This window comes from Cajanus cajan, chromosome 7 (assembly GCF_000230855.2).
Source record: "Cajanus cajan strain Asha chromosome 7, NIPB_CcT2T_4, whole genome shotgun sequence".
In the NCBI taxonomy this organism is placed as follows: domain Eukaryota; kingdom Viridiplantae; phylum Streptophyta; class Magnoliopsida; order Fabales; family Fabaceae; genus Cajanus; species Cajanus cajan.
Window position 1 is genome coordinate 47076104 of NC_138523.1, and position 17305 is coordinate 47093408.

The 17305-nt window shown below is 29.6% G+C and overlaps 1 protein-coding gene across 1 annotated transcript; it reads left to right on the forward strand.

Moving 5' to 3' along the window:
* The first annotated feature begins 5035 nt into the window (after nucleotides 1–5035).
* Nucleotides 5036–12616, forward strand: LOC109815688 (protein NRT1/ PTR FAMILY 5.2). Its single transcript, XM_020380476.3, has 4 exons — nucleotides 5036–5263; nucleotides 7762–7979; nucleotides 10689–11254; nucleotides 11348–12616. Exons 1-4 carry the CDS (start codon nucleotides 5149–5151, stop codon nucleotides 12222–12224), a joined length of 1776 nt encoding a protein of 591 aa, XP_020236065.1. The 5' UTR covers nucleotides 5036–5148; the 3' UTR covers nucleotides 12225–12616.
* The last annotated feature ends 4689 nt before the right edge of the window (nucleotides 12617–17305 follow it).

Consider the following 17305-nt stretch of genomic DNA (forward strand, 5'->3'; position numbering starts at 1 on the left):
TCTTCAAGAGTAATTGTGCATTCTCCGAATGACATGTGAAATGTGTGTGTTTCTAGTCTCCATCGTTCTACCAAAACTGTTAACAAACCAGGACTAACTTTGATATAACCTAAACGAGCAATTCATCTAAATCCCGCTTGCTCTAATAACGAAACTATTTGGTGTGAAACTCCCTCAATTCCAGTGCGCGTTGGAGCAGCACGTCGTGCTATTAATCTCCTATCATTTTCTCTATTCCAAACATGTATATTTTGCAATGTCAATAAATCATCCTTAATAGGTCCACATGTCACACACATACTTGTAGAAGATGATGCCATCTATAACAAAATATAACAAAACATTATTTCATAATTTTAATTAATTTTAACAACTCAATAACCTAAAATATAATTATTTTCCATTTTTTTAGGAAATATAATTTTTTAACACTAATTTTAAAACATTATAAAATATTAATAATTATCATTTAAATATTATGATAACACTATTTTTAAAACATTATAAAATATAAATAAACTAATATAAAAAAATGTAATATAACACTAACAACCTTAAAAGAAATAAAAAATATAAATAAATTACACAGATTCAAATTAATAAATTTAGAAGTTAAATACAATTATTTCTAAAATTAATTAATTAACATGATATAGCCCACACCAACTTTATTACCAATTTTGTTATAAATGATTTTAATTAATTAAATTTAATTTGGACAAATTATATAATTTATTTTCATTAAATTATTTACCATTTTTTAATATCTAATATAACACTAACAAACCTAAAATAAAATATAAATATAACTAAGGGAGGTGTATTGGATTAAGATTTTAAATGACTTTTTTAGTTAAAAAAAATCCTGCGGATTTTAAAAGATTTTGCAGGATTTTCATGACTTTTAAGATTTTGCAGGATTCTACAAGATTTAAAATCAGGATTTTAATGGATTCTGCAAGACTTTTAAATCAGGATTTTAATAGATTCTGTGAGATTTTGCGGATTTTGTAGAATTTTTGTGGATTTTTTACATTTGATAAGATTTCAAAAAAAATTCATACATTCAAATTTAAAAATAGTCAAAGACAAAAGTAATAAAAAAAATGTCTAGATAAATAATAATAATAATAATAATTCTCTATAATATTCTATCCTCTTAAATAACATTCACTCACATATCCATAGCTATACTAGTCCTCTAAGCATTAACGTTTTTTCGTTCTTGCTCATGGGTTTGGATAATAGGCTCAAAAGTATCATCTTCATTAACTGGTAACATTGAAGATGAAAGTTCATCCACCGCTTCAATTGGAAATTCATCGGAACGACATTCTTTACGTAGAAAGTTATGTAGTGCTGCACATACTAACACAAATTCTACTTGTGTCTTAAAATAAAAATGGAGGTGCTAACTTAAAAATTGTGAACCCTTGATTTAAAAATACAAAATATTCTCTCGATCATATTCCTTAAAGACGCATGACGAAGATTGAACAATTCTTTTTCATTTTCAGGGTCATTACCCTGACCTGCAAAATCTTGTAGATGATATCTTGCACCTTGAAATGGAGCTAAAAATTGGCGTCGATTAGGAAATCCACGATCACCAAAAAATATTTACCTAATTACATATGCAATATATATAATATTAGTATAATAATAATTATAATTATAATAATAATTATTATTAAAAGAATAAGAATTTAGATATAGAGAAAAAATATATATATATATATATATATATATATATATTATTTTAGTTATATATTTTTAACGATATTTATAAATGTAAATTATTCTAACAAATATTTTAACAATATTTTTTTTTAAAAATAAGCTAATGAAAGCATAAATCCTAAACCCTAAAAAATTAGATAATGCAATGTCTTATGTTAATTTTATTTTTTTAAAATATAAAAAAGTCCTAATTTCACAATATAAAAATTAAAAAAAATTCATAGTAAAAAAATAAAATAATTGTTGAGTCATAAAAGGAAGGGATAAGAGTAACAAACTTAAGGGAATGAGAGATATCGCAATTTTTATGCTGAGAGGGTTCTTCTCCTAACTAAGATCTATTTTCATCTCATTTTACTCACAGAAATCCAAACAAATTCATCTTTTATATATATATATATATATATATATATATATTGTAGAGATTATGATATCAATTTCATCTTTTACCTTTTTCTTTTCTTGACGTGTGTCATAAAAAAAATTATCACTTATAAGTTGAAATTTCAAGTATTTTTTTGTGTTATATAAAGGAACAAATTCAACTACATAAAAAAAAATAAAGCAAGTCAATTAAAGAGAATGAACAGAAAAATAGAACAAGTCAATGACACTATCATTTACATATTGGAGTTTCACAAAATAGGGAAATGGGATGAGAACAGTATTACAATATTATATATGAGCAATGAACAATAGTGTAGTATTATTAGCAGAGAAAAAATGGAGAAGACAAAAACATAAAAAAAAAGATGAAAAACTCACTTGAAAATTCTTGAAAAGTCACTTCAAACAATCTTTCAAAATCCTATGGGTTTGGATGAGATTCTTTTATAAATTTGGTATTTATAGATAACACTAGAAAGTCCTTCAAAATCCCTCTCACACAACAATCCTTATATTTTTTAATACCAATAGATTGTTTTTAAGTTGTAAAAAATCTCAAATGAATACCAATAGATTTTAATGGACTCTTTAAAAAATCTTGAAAATCCAGATTGAATACCACTGGATTGTTTTTAAGTGACATAAAATTCTGATTGAATACCAATGGACTTTTTTACTAAAAAAAAGTCTTTTAAAATCCTACGAAATCCTAAACTAATACACCCCCTAAATTACAAATAATCAAATTAAAAAATTTATAATTTAAATACAATTATTTATTAAATTAATTAATTAAGATGATATAGTCTATAGCGAGTTTACAATCATTTCAGAAAATTTTAAAAATTATATAAATATAACTAAATTATACAGAATCAAATTAAAAAATTAAGAATTTAAATAAAATTATTTATTAAATAAATAAATTAAAATAATATAGCCTATAATAATTTTACAATCATTACAGAAAAAAATATAACTAAATAAATTACACATAATCAAATTACAAAATTTAAAATAAAAAAAAATGATTTTTAAAATAAATTACTTAAAATGTTATAGCCTATAGCGACTTTATAATCATTACAGAAAAAAAATATAATTATAACTAAATAAATTACACAGAATCAAATTACAAAATTTAAAATTTAAATAAAATTATTTTTAAATAAATTATTTAAAATGATATAGCTTATAGCGACCTTACATTCATTACAGAAAAAAAAAAAAAACTAAATAAATTACAAAAAAAATATGGAAATACCTAAAACAGAAAATACCTCATATGAAGATATAAAAAAAAAACAACAATAACCTGAAATATTTAAAATATATAAAAACTACATAAAAATTAAATAAATAATATAAATTATAATAAAATTAAACACTGGAAAAAAAAATTACAAACCTGATTTGTGGGGGAGGAGGGGGGACCAGCAACGTCAGGTAAATGGCTTATATATAGGGGTAATTTTTTTTTTCCTGTTAAAATGTCACGTGTTAACTTACCATTAAATACATCCGCGGTAAATAAACACGTGGCACGCATGCATTAATTTTTCAACCACCACACGAGGCGCTATCGGCTTATAACAACACAATATCGCTATAGACCACAACGACTTTTTTTTTTTTTTTTTTTTTTTTTAATTTTATTTTATATTATGAGTTTTTTAAAAATTATAATTTTATACTTCTGTTTTTTCCATTTCTTTTTTCACTTTATTCCTTCATTTAAATAATTCATTTTAATCTATATATTTTAAATATATTTTTTAACAATTTTTTTCCATCAGTTTACATTTTTGTTAAAATTTTTGATTTTCTACTTCTTTTCTTTTTATCTGTTTTATCTCAATTTTTTTATATACTTTATTCTTTTATTATTTTCGTTATTTATACAAATTTTTTTTCACATTATTTTTTCTTTTTAATTTTAATATATTTTAAAAATTAAAATTTAATTTTACACATAGTCGTTATGGCCCATAGCGTCTTTAAATCGCTATGGCCCGTTGTTTTTTTTATAGTTTTTATTTTTTAATATTTAAATTATCATTTTTTAACAATGTTTATTTATTTAACTTCTTTTTATTATTTCCGTTATTTATACAAAGTTTTTCTTCACATAATTTGTTCTTTTTTATTATATATATTTTTAAAATTACATTTATATATTTTTTTAATGCATAATAGAAGTACTATGACTCATAGTGACAGTGTGACGCTATGACCCATAGCGACCTCATTTTTTTAAAATTTTTTCAATAATTATCTTATCAATTTTGTTAAAATATTTTTTCTTTATCCTTCTTTTTTTTCTCTCGTTTTTTTATACTTTTTTTGGTTCATTTATTTTTATCTTTTAATATTTTTCCTATTTTTTCCTTCTCAACATCTATTTTTCTCCACATTTATTTTATCAGTTTTCAAATAAGTTTTTTAATAAAATAAATTTAAATTGTGTCGCTATAGGCTATAACGACTTTATTTGAAGCGCTATCGGTTACAACGACTTTAATAATATAGCGTTCATGACTTGTTAAAAAAAATTACACGTGTCACTAGTGTCGTTATAAGTCATAGCAACATCGTTATAAAATACTCCAAAGATGTAAATAATTTCAAAACAACTCTATTTACGTAAATAATTTTTAAAAATATCCCAAATTGGTCAATCAACCTTTATTATTCAATTTCGAAACACAGGAAGATGCAGGGGTTGGTAACAAAACCTTTTATAGTAAGACATTTATTTTTACTTAATTTATTTGAAAACATTTATTAGTATTATTAATATAAAATAAAAAAAAAGAAGATAATGACGTAATGGTGATGAGCAGGGACCCATGCGGAGTAGAAGTGTATCCACATAACAGAGAGTCTGAGGTCTATAAATTGTGTTTAGTTTCATCAGATGAAAGCATAGTAGCAGATTGAGTTCTTTCATTTCTGGTCTTCCACACACTAAATCTATCTTCTTAAGTACTCTTCGTTTCCATAGAGTAAGAAAAGTAAAACATGACTATGGAAGAGGGCATGGAGGAGTACACACAAGATGGAACTGTGAACATTAAAGGGAAACCTATTCTTAGATCCAAAAGTGGTGGTTGGAAAGCTTGCTCCTTTGTTGTTGGTAACTTTCCTCTCTTTTACATATCTCGTCATTTTCATTATTAAAGACATATAAAGTTATTCTCTCAAACGTGGAACCTTCATAACAATTGCCACTGCCACTGCCACTTCCTTATCTCACTTCATACATACACTTTTCAATTTCTTCGTCTTGTCTCCCAAACTGTCACTCATTCAACATTTATTATTTCTTTAATGCATAAATTCCTTTGTTTTGTTCAACCACTTTGTGAATATTAAGCCATTCTGGCTACTCTAAACAAAATTTTAACTCTTATCAACACACCTCTTTTTGATTTGTGACTGTTCTTTCATTTTCAAAACTTTCTACTTCAATTAAACCATATTTTGCTGTTCTCTGCAACTGCAACATCTGGTTGATTTCTCCTTCCATTTTTCACCTTTGTCCAACACTCAGCATTTAACTAACTCAGGAGAGATTTCCTATTTTTATGGTACAAATTGGGGCTTTGCTTAGCTGGGCAGAGAAATGATGTTGTACCTACACCTTCACTCCTTACATAAATATCTATGGTTTCGTTCGTATGACAGAAAAAAAAAACAAAAGAGTTGGTCACACACTTTTTATTTATTTATTTATTTATTTATTACTATCTCATTTCTTTCTCATAATTAAATTAATCCTAACATTTTTTAATCATTAAATCACCCTTGTATTCTTACCTATGTAAAAAATAGGTTATATATGTGTAAAATATCATTCAATCATAAGTTTATGCCGTAAATTTATTAATTTTTATAATAAATAATTAAAAAAGTTATATTACCGTGGTGTTATCCACTCACGTAATTGTATACATGCTGTGTGCTTAATTAATTTGAATAGATAAAATTAATAAAAATATTCGCACATCCTTAACCTTTTCGTAATAAACATTATGTTCCGCGTCATATTGATTAAAGTGAGAATAAATACATGATATACGATTTCATACTGATATCCAATTGTAAAAATTCATGTATAGTATTTTTTTTACTACTATAATAATTATCTTAAAATATTTAAACTAATAATAACTTCCAATCGATTGATAGTATAATACATAAAAAAATTAAACTCATAGAATTAATATATAATTGGATCATCAAAAGCAATATCTTATTAGGGTTTTGGTCCCTAAAAATAAGTAATGTTTTTCAAATGATGGATGAAATTTTTGAGAAGCCAAGGCAATGGAAAATGTTTGTAAGATGTCCTTGTCCATGGCGTGTTTTATTTGCTCTTTTTCCGCATCTCAATGGGTCACCAAATGCATGGAAGCTGGATATGCCCCTCTCGGACTGGTTCTCCATTGGTAGGCTCGTGATGTGAGAGAATGAGAAACCATAAGAGATAATAGATGATACATATATTAGGCGTGTTTATGAATCGTGCAAGATATTGATTAATTAGACGTGGAACCACAAATTCCAATTTTTCCATGTCTAAAGTTGTAGGACCAGACCCATGCTTCTCATTCCTATCCTTTTGAGACACAATATACTTCCTTTTTGTTAAAAAATCAAGACTAGTTAAACAATTTTTTTATCCCTTCTAAACAGAACCGAACAAAAGCCTTTTTATTACTTTCGAGAACCTAATATAGTATGTTAGCTGGAATACATAATACGTGATATTTATTCAGAATATATCCTAAATGAGTTTTCAGTAAACTAGCTTGTAACAAATCACGTGTTTCAAACTTAGCGGTGTTGCGTTGCAAGTTGCAACTCTATGAAACTAGGATCAGTATCGGGTTTAGGTAGTGTTAGTGTTACTCAACTTGCATTTTCCGTGTAAAAATTGCACTTGCATTTAATTACTTGCCCTTCTTAAACTTCCAATTAATGCTACACACAATTATATATTGCGAAACCTTGTAGATATGGTAAACAATTATGTACGATAACATTATTTTTTTCTTCACAGTTTTAAAATGTTCACATCATATCATATATCTAATTTATGATAATTAAATTGTATAATTTGTCTTGTATCGGCACTAAAAATAAAACTCAGGATAAGATCTTGATATAAAAAAATTATATAAATGAGTGTAGACAAATGATTTTTCTGACCCCAATACTTGCCTAATAGCTGCTACTAGCTTAGGAAATTATAAAATTGATGTTAAAGTGAAGTGATTAAGGTCTTATGTTCTAACAACTATTAATTACAAACAAACAAAAAAAGCATTGAAAAAAAACCTTTCGACAAACTTAACACGCTTTTAGTCAATTATGTTGATTCATTTGTCAGTTGTCAGTTGTCACTGATACTGATCCTTACAATTATATGATTTAATTAGCTTGACATGCCACGAGGCTACGGACCTCCTGTTTTTCTAAGTACGCGTAGCTTAATTGACCAAAATAAAGACAACAAACAGTGGCTAGATGATTAAATCAACACTTTTTGATTAAAGTTTTAACAGTTTGACTCGTATAATCTGAAACATGTAGAAACCTTATTGAGCTTTGAATTACACGTTGATGCAGTGTACGAGGTATTCGAAAGAATGGCTTATTACGGGATATCATCAAATTTGATCCTGTATCTTACAACAAAGCTTCACCAAGGCACAGTGACCTCTGCAAACAATGTCACCAATTGGGTTGGCACCATTTGGATGACACCCATAGTAGGCGCCTACGTTGCTGACGCTTTCCTTGGCCGCTATTGGACTTTTGTCATAGCCTCCACTATTTATCTCTCGGTAGTTAACTCTCTCTCATTATGCTACTGCTATAACTTTCTTACCATTTTTTCCTTTTCTTTTTGCCCCCACAAAGACTTTAATACGAATTCAGTCACTCTTTTTATAATAATCTAATAACATGTTCACACATTATTCAAATAGTTTGACTCATCATAATAATTATTGTTAGCTTAATCCTTTTTTAATCACATGCTACATAATTTAGTCCCGGTAACAACTGAAAACATACAGAATATCTAGATAAACCTAATTAATTTGTGAGTATTCAATATTCATCCCTCCTAATCTCACATGGGGAAAGGTTGAAAATGCAACGAGGGGCTGTTAGGTGGGACATGTACAGGTTTGAAGTTAATTTCCTCTGATTATTAAGATCCATAAAGCTCACATTTATTATTATATTAATTTAACTATTAATGGTTAAAGAAAGAATTGACTATTATAGTGTTATATGAATTTATTTTCAAGTTAGCGTGATTGTGAAGCAGAACAAGATGAGTGTAAGTTTTTAAATATTAATTATAAAATGATTTATTTAAGTCAAACGACACTCTGTCTGCCTCGGTAGCATTGTCACTACATTTCAACACTCCACTCCCACATGTTAGAAACTTCTCACCCAAGATCCTTGGTGTAATGTACCCTACTTCTGAATATTAAAATGATCATATATATATATATATATAGATATACACATATATATATATATTATATATATATATATATATATATATATATATATATATATATATATATATATATATTATCTCAATATATTAAGCCCGCATAGTTTGACCGTAAGTCTGATTCTATGAATTTGACTGCTAGGGTATATAGTATATACTAATTATCATGGCTTTAATTTTGATGCATTATTATCCTAAATTTTTCTACACAGCTATTTAATCCTATATTAATGTATTATTTAACACTTTTAATTATACTAATATTAATATGATATGTCAATTTTATTAAATAATACAATGATATATTGATAAATACAAGATATTTCTTACACTAAGATATGCATAATACGATACAGGTGTCTATAAACTTTTTTTAATAAAGATTTTTCTCTGTTATACATGAATCTCTTGTGTAAATTAATAAGAAAAAAAAACTTATACAGAGAGTATTATGAATTTTCTGTACAAGAGATTAATTGAATGATTTAGTATTTTGATATCATATATTGCATGTCAGTAGCTGATTACTCTACATAAAAATCTGTCATGAATCAACCAATCAACTGAAGCTAATAGGCTAGAACCTTCAACTTTTGGTGCAAAGACTTTTTGGCCTTTTTTTATTACAATATTTTTAGTATGATAAGTGGACAGTAGCTATCGGTGAACCAATAATACACTAATTCCCGCGTTTGATTGATTAGTAATACGAGACAAACAAAAGAATCTTGCAGCTCAACCAGTGATTCGGAACTTGACTTTTGAGGATGAATGGTTAATTAATTAGTACACTGTTTTTGTGACTGTGATATTTAATGAGTTGTAAAACATTTATTGATTGCTAATTTGATATATTAAGAAGTTAAAACCTATTAAATATAATTGATAGACGACTCAAACTCTAAACTTTGTAGTTTGTTTAGTATAGAACACACGTAAAAGTTTGTAATATATTAAATATGATTAATATATTATGTAAACTTTGTAGTTGTATACAAGAAAAGTTACAGATTGATTTTTCATTATAAATTTTCTAAAGTTAATCCATAATAGGATTTAGATAGGACCTGTTGTTATGAATATTGGAAAAATATTAAAATTTGACCTTATGACAGTGTTGTCCAAGAAAAAGACATCAAAGGTAGTAGGAAAGTGTCCGGGTCACTATCTACTGTCTAGTTTGGTTCAAAGCATGTGGCATTCTTTTCATACTTGTGACGCTAGTGGAGCTTGCTTTTCATGGTTTTGTGTGCATCCTTCCAAAGTGTGCTTTTTAAGGTCCACAAATCACAATATAGGCCATCATGTTATTGTACCTCTCTAGTCATAACACAAGTAAACAACACTAAGTCCAAAACTATATATCAAGTTCAAGTCTCGGACTGGGACACTCTGCGCTTGTGGGGCTAGAGGGTGAGCACACAATAAAGACAACTAACAACTTGTATAGTAGCAAAAACAAATTTGTCTAATTAGTATTTGTGCAATAAAAGATGGATAATAGAATATAAGGTGAAAATCAGACACCTGTTTCTGTAATACCTTTTGTATATATTTATAATTGTAATACTAAGTAATGATGAAATAATTTTCATTTTAATCTTAGTATTTTTAAGGTACTCAATAAATCTTATGATATGTTCAGATAAATTTTTGTGAGTATATAAAAATCTATATAATAACATAACTAATTAATTTTGATAAGTTTTTTGTAACATTACTTTTTTGGGAGGGAAGAAGGGGGTTGTAGGTGGTAGGCACGTGTGTATTATAGAGTTATCTGAGTCAAAGTCAATCCTGTCATGACTGGTTCAATTACTGTTTCTTGAACTTTCAATATCCTTTTTTATGGGGTAGGATATGGTAGATTATAGTATTAAACTAATGACGTTATGAAATGTTAATAAGTAGGATAACGTTTTGGGCAATAAATTGATGGTTACGCATACTGTTTAAACTGCCATGTTAGTTTTGTATTGTTGCTTGATTGTTTAATCTGTGTTGGCATTGGTCATGGCAGGGTATGTCTCTGCTTACACTGGCAGTGTCCCTTCCTAGCCTGAAGCCACCTCAATGCTTTGAAAAGGATGTGACAAAATGTGAGAAAGCCTCCACACTACAGTTAGTTGTGTTTTATGGTGCACTTTACACTCTAGCAGTGGGAACTGGAGGAACCAAGCCAAACATCTCCACCATAGGAGCTGACCAGTTTGATGATTTTCACCCCAAAGAGAAGTTACACAAGCTCTCCTTCTTCAATTGGTGGATGTTCAGCATCTTCTTTGGGACCCTATTTGCAAACAGTGTGCTAGTGTATATCCAAGACAATGTGGGATGGACTCTTGGCTATGCTCTTCCAACTCTTGGACTTTTAGTGTCAATCATGATATTCTTGGCAGGCACGCCCTTCTATAGACACAAAGTGCCTGCAGGGAGTACCTTCACTAGAATGGCTAGGGTCATTGTTGCTGCTTTGAGGAAATCCAAAGTTCCTATTCCTAGTGACTCTAAAGAGCTATATGAGCTTGACAAGGAAGAGTATGCAAAGAAAGGAAGTTACAGAATTGATTCCACTCCAACATTGAGGTACAAAACTCTAACCTCTACCTTCTCCTCAGCTTAGTTTCACAATGCAATTGTCATGTCCTTAATAAAAATCACACATATATGTGCATGCAGGTTCCTTGATAAGGCATGTGTCAAAACAGATTCAAATACTAGTCCATGGATGCTGTGCACTGTTACTCAAGTAGAGGAGACAAAACAAATGCTAAGGATGATTCCAATCTTGATTGCTACATTTGTTCCTAGTACAATGATGGCTCAGATAAATACCCTTTTTGTAAAGCAAGGTACAACTCTTGACAGACACATTGGAAGCTTCAAAATTCCCCCAGCAAGTTTAGCTGCATTTGTTACTGTGTCCTTGCTTGTGTGTGTTGTGCTCTATGACCGTTTCTTTGTGAAGATCATGCAAAGGTTTACCAAGAACCCTAGAGGCATTACCCTTCTTCAGAGGATGGGAATTGGCCTTGTAATCCACACATTGATTATGATCATTGCATCTGGGACTGAAAGCTATAGACTTAAGGTTGCAAGAGAACATGGGGTGGTTGAAAGTGGAGGGCAGGTTCCATTGAGCATATTCATTTTGCTTCCTCAGTTTATACTTATGGGAACAGCTGATGCATTCTTAGAGGTAGCAAAAATTGAGTTTTTCTATGATCAAGCCCCTGAACACATGAAGAGCATTGGAACTTCATACTCCACAACTACCTTAGGCATTGGTAATTTCATCAGTTCCTTCCTTCTCTCAACTGTGTCACACGTCACCAAGGAACATGGTCACAAGGGGTGGATTTTGAACAACCTGAACGAGTCTCATCTTGATTACTACTATGCATTTTTCGCAGTGCTAAACTTCCTCAACCTCATCTTCTTCGCGTTTGTTACTAGGTTCTATGTATATAGGGTTGAAGTTTCAAATTCCATAGACTTGCTTGCAAAAGAACTGAAGGAAAAGACTGTGTCTAGCGTTGTCAATCCCAAAGACTAGTTTATTGGATGGATATGATATGATATCTGACGGGAGAAGATTAAGATCCTTAAGTTTCAAAACTGTTGTATGTACAAATTTGGATGGCCAAAGAACTAAATGTGTGTGCGTGTTAACTTTGGAATGGTTTTGGTCATTGGAAGCTACTTCAGAAGAGAACCAAATCAAGTTATAGTTATTGGGGGTCGTTTTAGCATGTGATCATTTTTCATTATCCTGTGTAACCTTCGAGAAATGTCACATGCATCTTGATAAAACAAGATTGGAAAAAGGAATGTAATATGTTTTGATGTTTTTCTTTATAGATCTTTTAATGGCCATTGAAGCTTTTCTTTAGTCAAGAAATTGTAAAATAAAGGGTTGAAGACAAAATCTATCAGGTTAGATTTTCATTTTCACTCTTCCAATACTATTGCTGTTTTGGTTTCTTATAAAGGTTACGGGAAAATTATTTTTGTTTTTCTTTTATTTTCTATTTTCAAAAGTATGTATATAGGAAATAATAAAAATAAGATATAATAATTTTTTTCCCTAAATTATATTTTTGGTCTTTTATCTTATTTGTTAGATTCATTTTAGTCTTTTATTTTTTTAAAAATTCATTTTGTCTTTTATTTCTTAAATTTGAATCAATTTGGTCCTTTTAAAATAATAATAATTTTTAATTTTAAGGCATGATTTTATATATTTTTTTTGACTCATTCAAGACTTGAAATTCATTTCATTAAATTCACTTATATAAAAAATTATTGAATGTAACTAAATCTTAAATAAAAAAAATTATAGACATAATAAAAATTGCATAAATTAAAATAAGACATATTTTTCAAACAATTTTGATTATGTTTATAATCCTTATAGATTCAAATGTTAATTGAATGTTATAGTTTTTATATAGTTGAATATATTATTATAAGTTTCACGTCTTAAAACTGTTGAAAATTAATTCAAAATTATGTCACAAAATTAAAAATTATTATTGTTTTAAAAAGATCAAATTAATCTAAATATAAAAGATATAATATTAAAATGAACATTTTAACAAATAAATAACTAAAATAAATATAAAAAAAAGATAAAGGGCTAAAAATATAATTTAGTCATAGTTATTTTTGACAATTTTCTATACAAAATTTGGAAAATAAATAAACAACAAAATAAAAAATGATATCCTTTTTGTAACTAAAATTAAAAATAAAAATATTTTCTTAAATCAAATGATTCCTAAAGTCAATGCATAACAAAAATAATTCCTCAACTAAAGTTCCCTTTTCCAATTTAATACAATAAATTAGAAAGATCGGAAAATTAAGTACTAATTTATAGACCCATATCCTACCCACTACAAGAAAATGGTGAATAAGCGGCGAAAAATAAGCATCGGTTAATAACTGACGTAAATAGTGTCGGAAAAGTCGAATCTATTTTAAGATGTAGCGTCGGCTTTTCCAACGCTAAACTTAAAATAAATTTAAATTAAATATTTTAAGTTTAGTGTTGGTTTTTCTAACGCTAAACTTAAAATATTTAATTTAGATTTATTTTAAGTTTATCCGACGCTATTCTTTAAATATAGCGTCGGCTTTTCTGACACTAATTTAATTTAAATTTTGAATTAAATTAGTGTCGAAAAAGCCGACACTATATTTAAAGAATAGCGTTAACTTTTCTGACACTAAACTTAATTTAAATTTAATGTCGAAAAAGTCGACGTTACATCTTAAAATAACGTCAGCTTTTTCGATAGTATACGTGCTTTGACAGAGATAAAGATAATTTTTTCAATGTTATATACGCATAATGTGTTATAGTACACTTGGTTATCAAGTTCACTTAAGATCTCAAGGTTCACGGATTGAGTCCCAGGAATGTTAAAAATACGAACGAATAAATGATAAGCTGGAAAAAGAAGATAAAGAAAAAAATAAAATAAATTTTGTGTCAACATAGTGTCGGCTTAACCGACAATAGAAAATTAAAATAAATAAATTTGTTAGTGACGGCTTAGCCGACACAAAAAAAATTGTGTCGACTTATTTAGCGTGGCCAAAAATCGACTAATAACCGACAATATTACATCGGTTTTTATGATTTAGAGTCGACTTTTGGCCTACTCTATAAATCGAAACATTCTTGTAGTGTACTTTCTAAATTTACGCATATTTATGAGATGTTTTAAAAATAATTTTTCTACTAGTTTCTAAGAAAATAAAAAAAAACTTGAAAATAAATTAATCCAAACATACATCTATTATCTATATCATAAATGCAATAGTCAATCCAAACAATTATATATAATATCTTAAATGAAAATAATAATTAAGTGAAATTTTAGAATTCACATCATTTTTAATTTATAAAATTAAAATAAAATAAATTATTCCATTTAAATTTGTACAACAAAGTTACCAATTTTATATTTCTCTTAGAAAGAATGAGTGTTGGAATTTTCTCTATGTCAAGAAATACTGGGAAGCTGCCGAAGCCTCTAGATGTAGGAGGAGACATTGGTCGATCAGGTGAAATATTCAAAGAAAAGGTTGTGGGAGACCCTCGGTATCATCTCCAGTATGCGATCTCCTTAAAGAGTGTATTATGTCCTTGTATGTGATCTCCTTAAAGAGTGTGTTATGTCCTTGGAGTATGAGGGTGATGATCGTCTCCTTTTTAAGTTCACTATTGTTGAATCAACCTTTGTGAACCTGTGCAAACCATGGAAACAATGTCTGTTAGTGAAGTTGTTGGGGAAAAATATTGGTTTCATTACTATGCGTAGTAGACTACAAACGCTAGCTTTGGAAATTACAGGGGTTTTTGAGATAATGGATATATCACATGGCTATTTCATGGTGAAATTTGATCTTGATGCCAATAAGAAGCATGCAATGTAAGGAGGTTTGTGGATGCTCTTTGATCATTACTTGATTTTCAAACAATGGTCACCAATGTTTATGACATCTAAGGCGACGGAGGAGGATAAAACCCTTGTCTGGGTCTGCTTTTCGGGGTTAGGCATGATGTTTTATGACGAGAGCGTTATTCTTACTCTAGCCTTAACGATAAGAAGACCTATTAAGGTGGATCTTAACACCCTTAATATGGTTGGATGGAGGTTTTCCAAAGTTTATATTGAAATTGACCTCCATAAATCGATGTTATGCAGATTTAATCTCAACAATATATGGTACAAAGTAGAATATGAAGGCTTGCATTTACTTTGTACCACGTGTAGGCCATGTTGCCTATGTGTGCACGAGTCCTCCTACAGTGATGGAAAAATGTGCCCAGGGTAGGGAGTCAATGGCAAAAGGTGAATGTTCGTCAATGTTGAGCGGAGATGGTAGTGCTAATGAGAAGACAAAGGAGAAGAGTGATCATGAGATCCTAGATGTCTTGGTGAATTTGCTGCAACCACATGGGGATTGGTTGATTGTGAAACAAAAATCACAAAAATAGAATATAAGCAAATTATTTGCAACATAATTCATGCATGGATTGGGGAAGGATAAATATTTTAGTAAGATAGACGTGGGAGGAAATATCTTAGCTGTTACGGGTGAGTCCCTAACATTATCCAAAAATATGAATAATCGTGTGAGGCCTAATGTTTAGATTATGTTGGAAAATAGGATTGGGATTAATAAAGGGGTGCATGAGGCGCTGAGGAAAGAGAAGAAACGGGGTCATGTTGACATAGGCGATCCATGCATATATTTGGACGTGATTAACGTCGATGAGGTTAATCCGACGTCAAGGTCTACTCGAAGTATTTCTCCTTGAATTGTAAAGTTTAAGTCTGTTGTCCCCATCAAGCATGTTATGAGTACTCAATATACCTCTTATGATGAGGATCCTATGGAAAAGGTCTAGAGTGTGGTGCAGGATGATAATTGGGATGATCGTGAGGGGCATCTCGAGGTTACGGATATAACTCATGATGACATGCTCTCTCAAGGAGAGTTTTTGGTTACCACTCTAACAGGTTTTTCATGTTAAATAACCATAATATTATTTTTTGGAGCATTAGAGGCATAATGAATGTGAAAGGAAAAAGAAAGGTTTGTGAGCTGGTTAAGTTGCACAAACCTTTTATTTTTATAGCGTTGAAAACCTATTGCCCGTTCTTGTTAGTTGCCTTATTTTTGAGCAATTTGAACTAAAAGTTGCATCATAGTGTGGAGGTCAAGGGCCATGCTGGTGGCATATGGATCCTAGTTGAGAAAGAAAGTCAAATATCGACATAAGTCTTTTTCTTTCCCTCAAGCATCTATAATTTTAATCAAGCAAAGTTGTAAGGAGTGAGTGTGTACAATTGTGTATGCAAGTCCTAGCTTTAATAAGAGAATAGAGGTGTGGGATCATGTCAAGAGTCTTAGAAGCCAGCAAGTGGTGCCTTGGATAGTATATACTAGGAGATTTCAACGACGTCATACCAGTTGGTTTAGGTTGTGAATGATTGTTCCTTGATAAACCTTGTCTCTAAAGGTCTTAGATATACCTAGTATCAAAGCAACTAGGTGTAGATGGTTAAAAGGCTTGATAGAGTGGTTTGCGACACATCATGATAGTCTCTCGTTCTAGAAGCTTTTGCAAAGGTTTTGTGTTGGGCTTATTTGGATCATTGCCCCATCCTTATGTGGTGTGGTGGTTTGAAAGATAAGTGAAGGGATCATCCATTCCATTTCCAAGCTTCATAGACCACCTTCTCAACCCCTTATGCATGGATCAAGAAGCTTGGATTAGGAGCACCCTACCTTTACTTACGAATTGATAGCTGTCAGTACTAATGCACTAGAGTTTAAAACTTGTGTGTTTGACAATATTACAACAACAAAAAAAACTATAGTGGTTCAGCTGGAGCTCGAGAAAAAGGAGTTTGAGAGCTTTTCTCAATTGGAAGGTACTCTCCAAGCTAAGTTGGATGAGGTTTTATTACAAAAAGAATTTTTGTTATTTCAATAGTTTAGAGAAATGAGGGTGAGGTTTGGTGATAGGAATATTAGCTATTTCCATGCTCAAACCTTTGCTCGAAGAAGAAGAAACAAGATTTAGGGCTTGTTTATATTGGATGGCATGTGGCA

What these genes read in the sequence shown, in the direction of transcription:
- LOC109815688 (XM_020380476.3), top strand. Translation starts at nt 5,149, where the DNA reads ATGACTATGGAAGAGGGCATGGAGGAGTACACACAAGATGGAACTGTG. An exon ending in AGCTTGCTCCTTTGTTGTTG is followed by an intron (nt 5,264 to 7,761) that starts GTAACTTTCCTC and finishes ACGTTGATGCAG; the next exon opens with TGTACGAGGTATTCGAAAGA. An exon ending in GATTCCACTCCAACATTGAG is followed by an intron (nt 11,255 to 11,347) that starts GTACAAAACTCT and finishes ATGTGCATGCAG; the next exon opens with GTTCCTTGATAAGGCATGTG.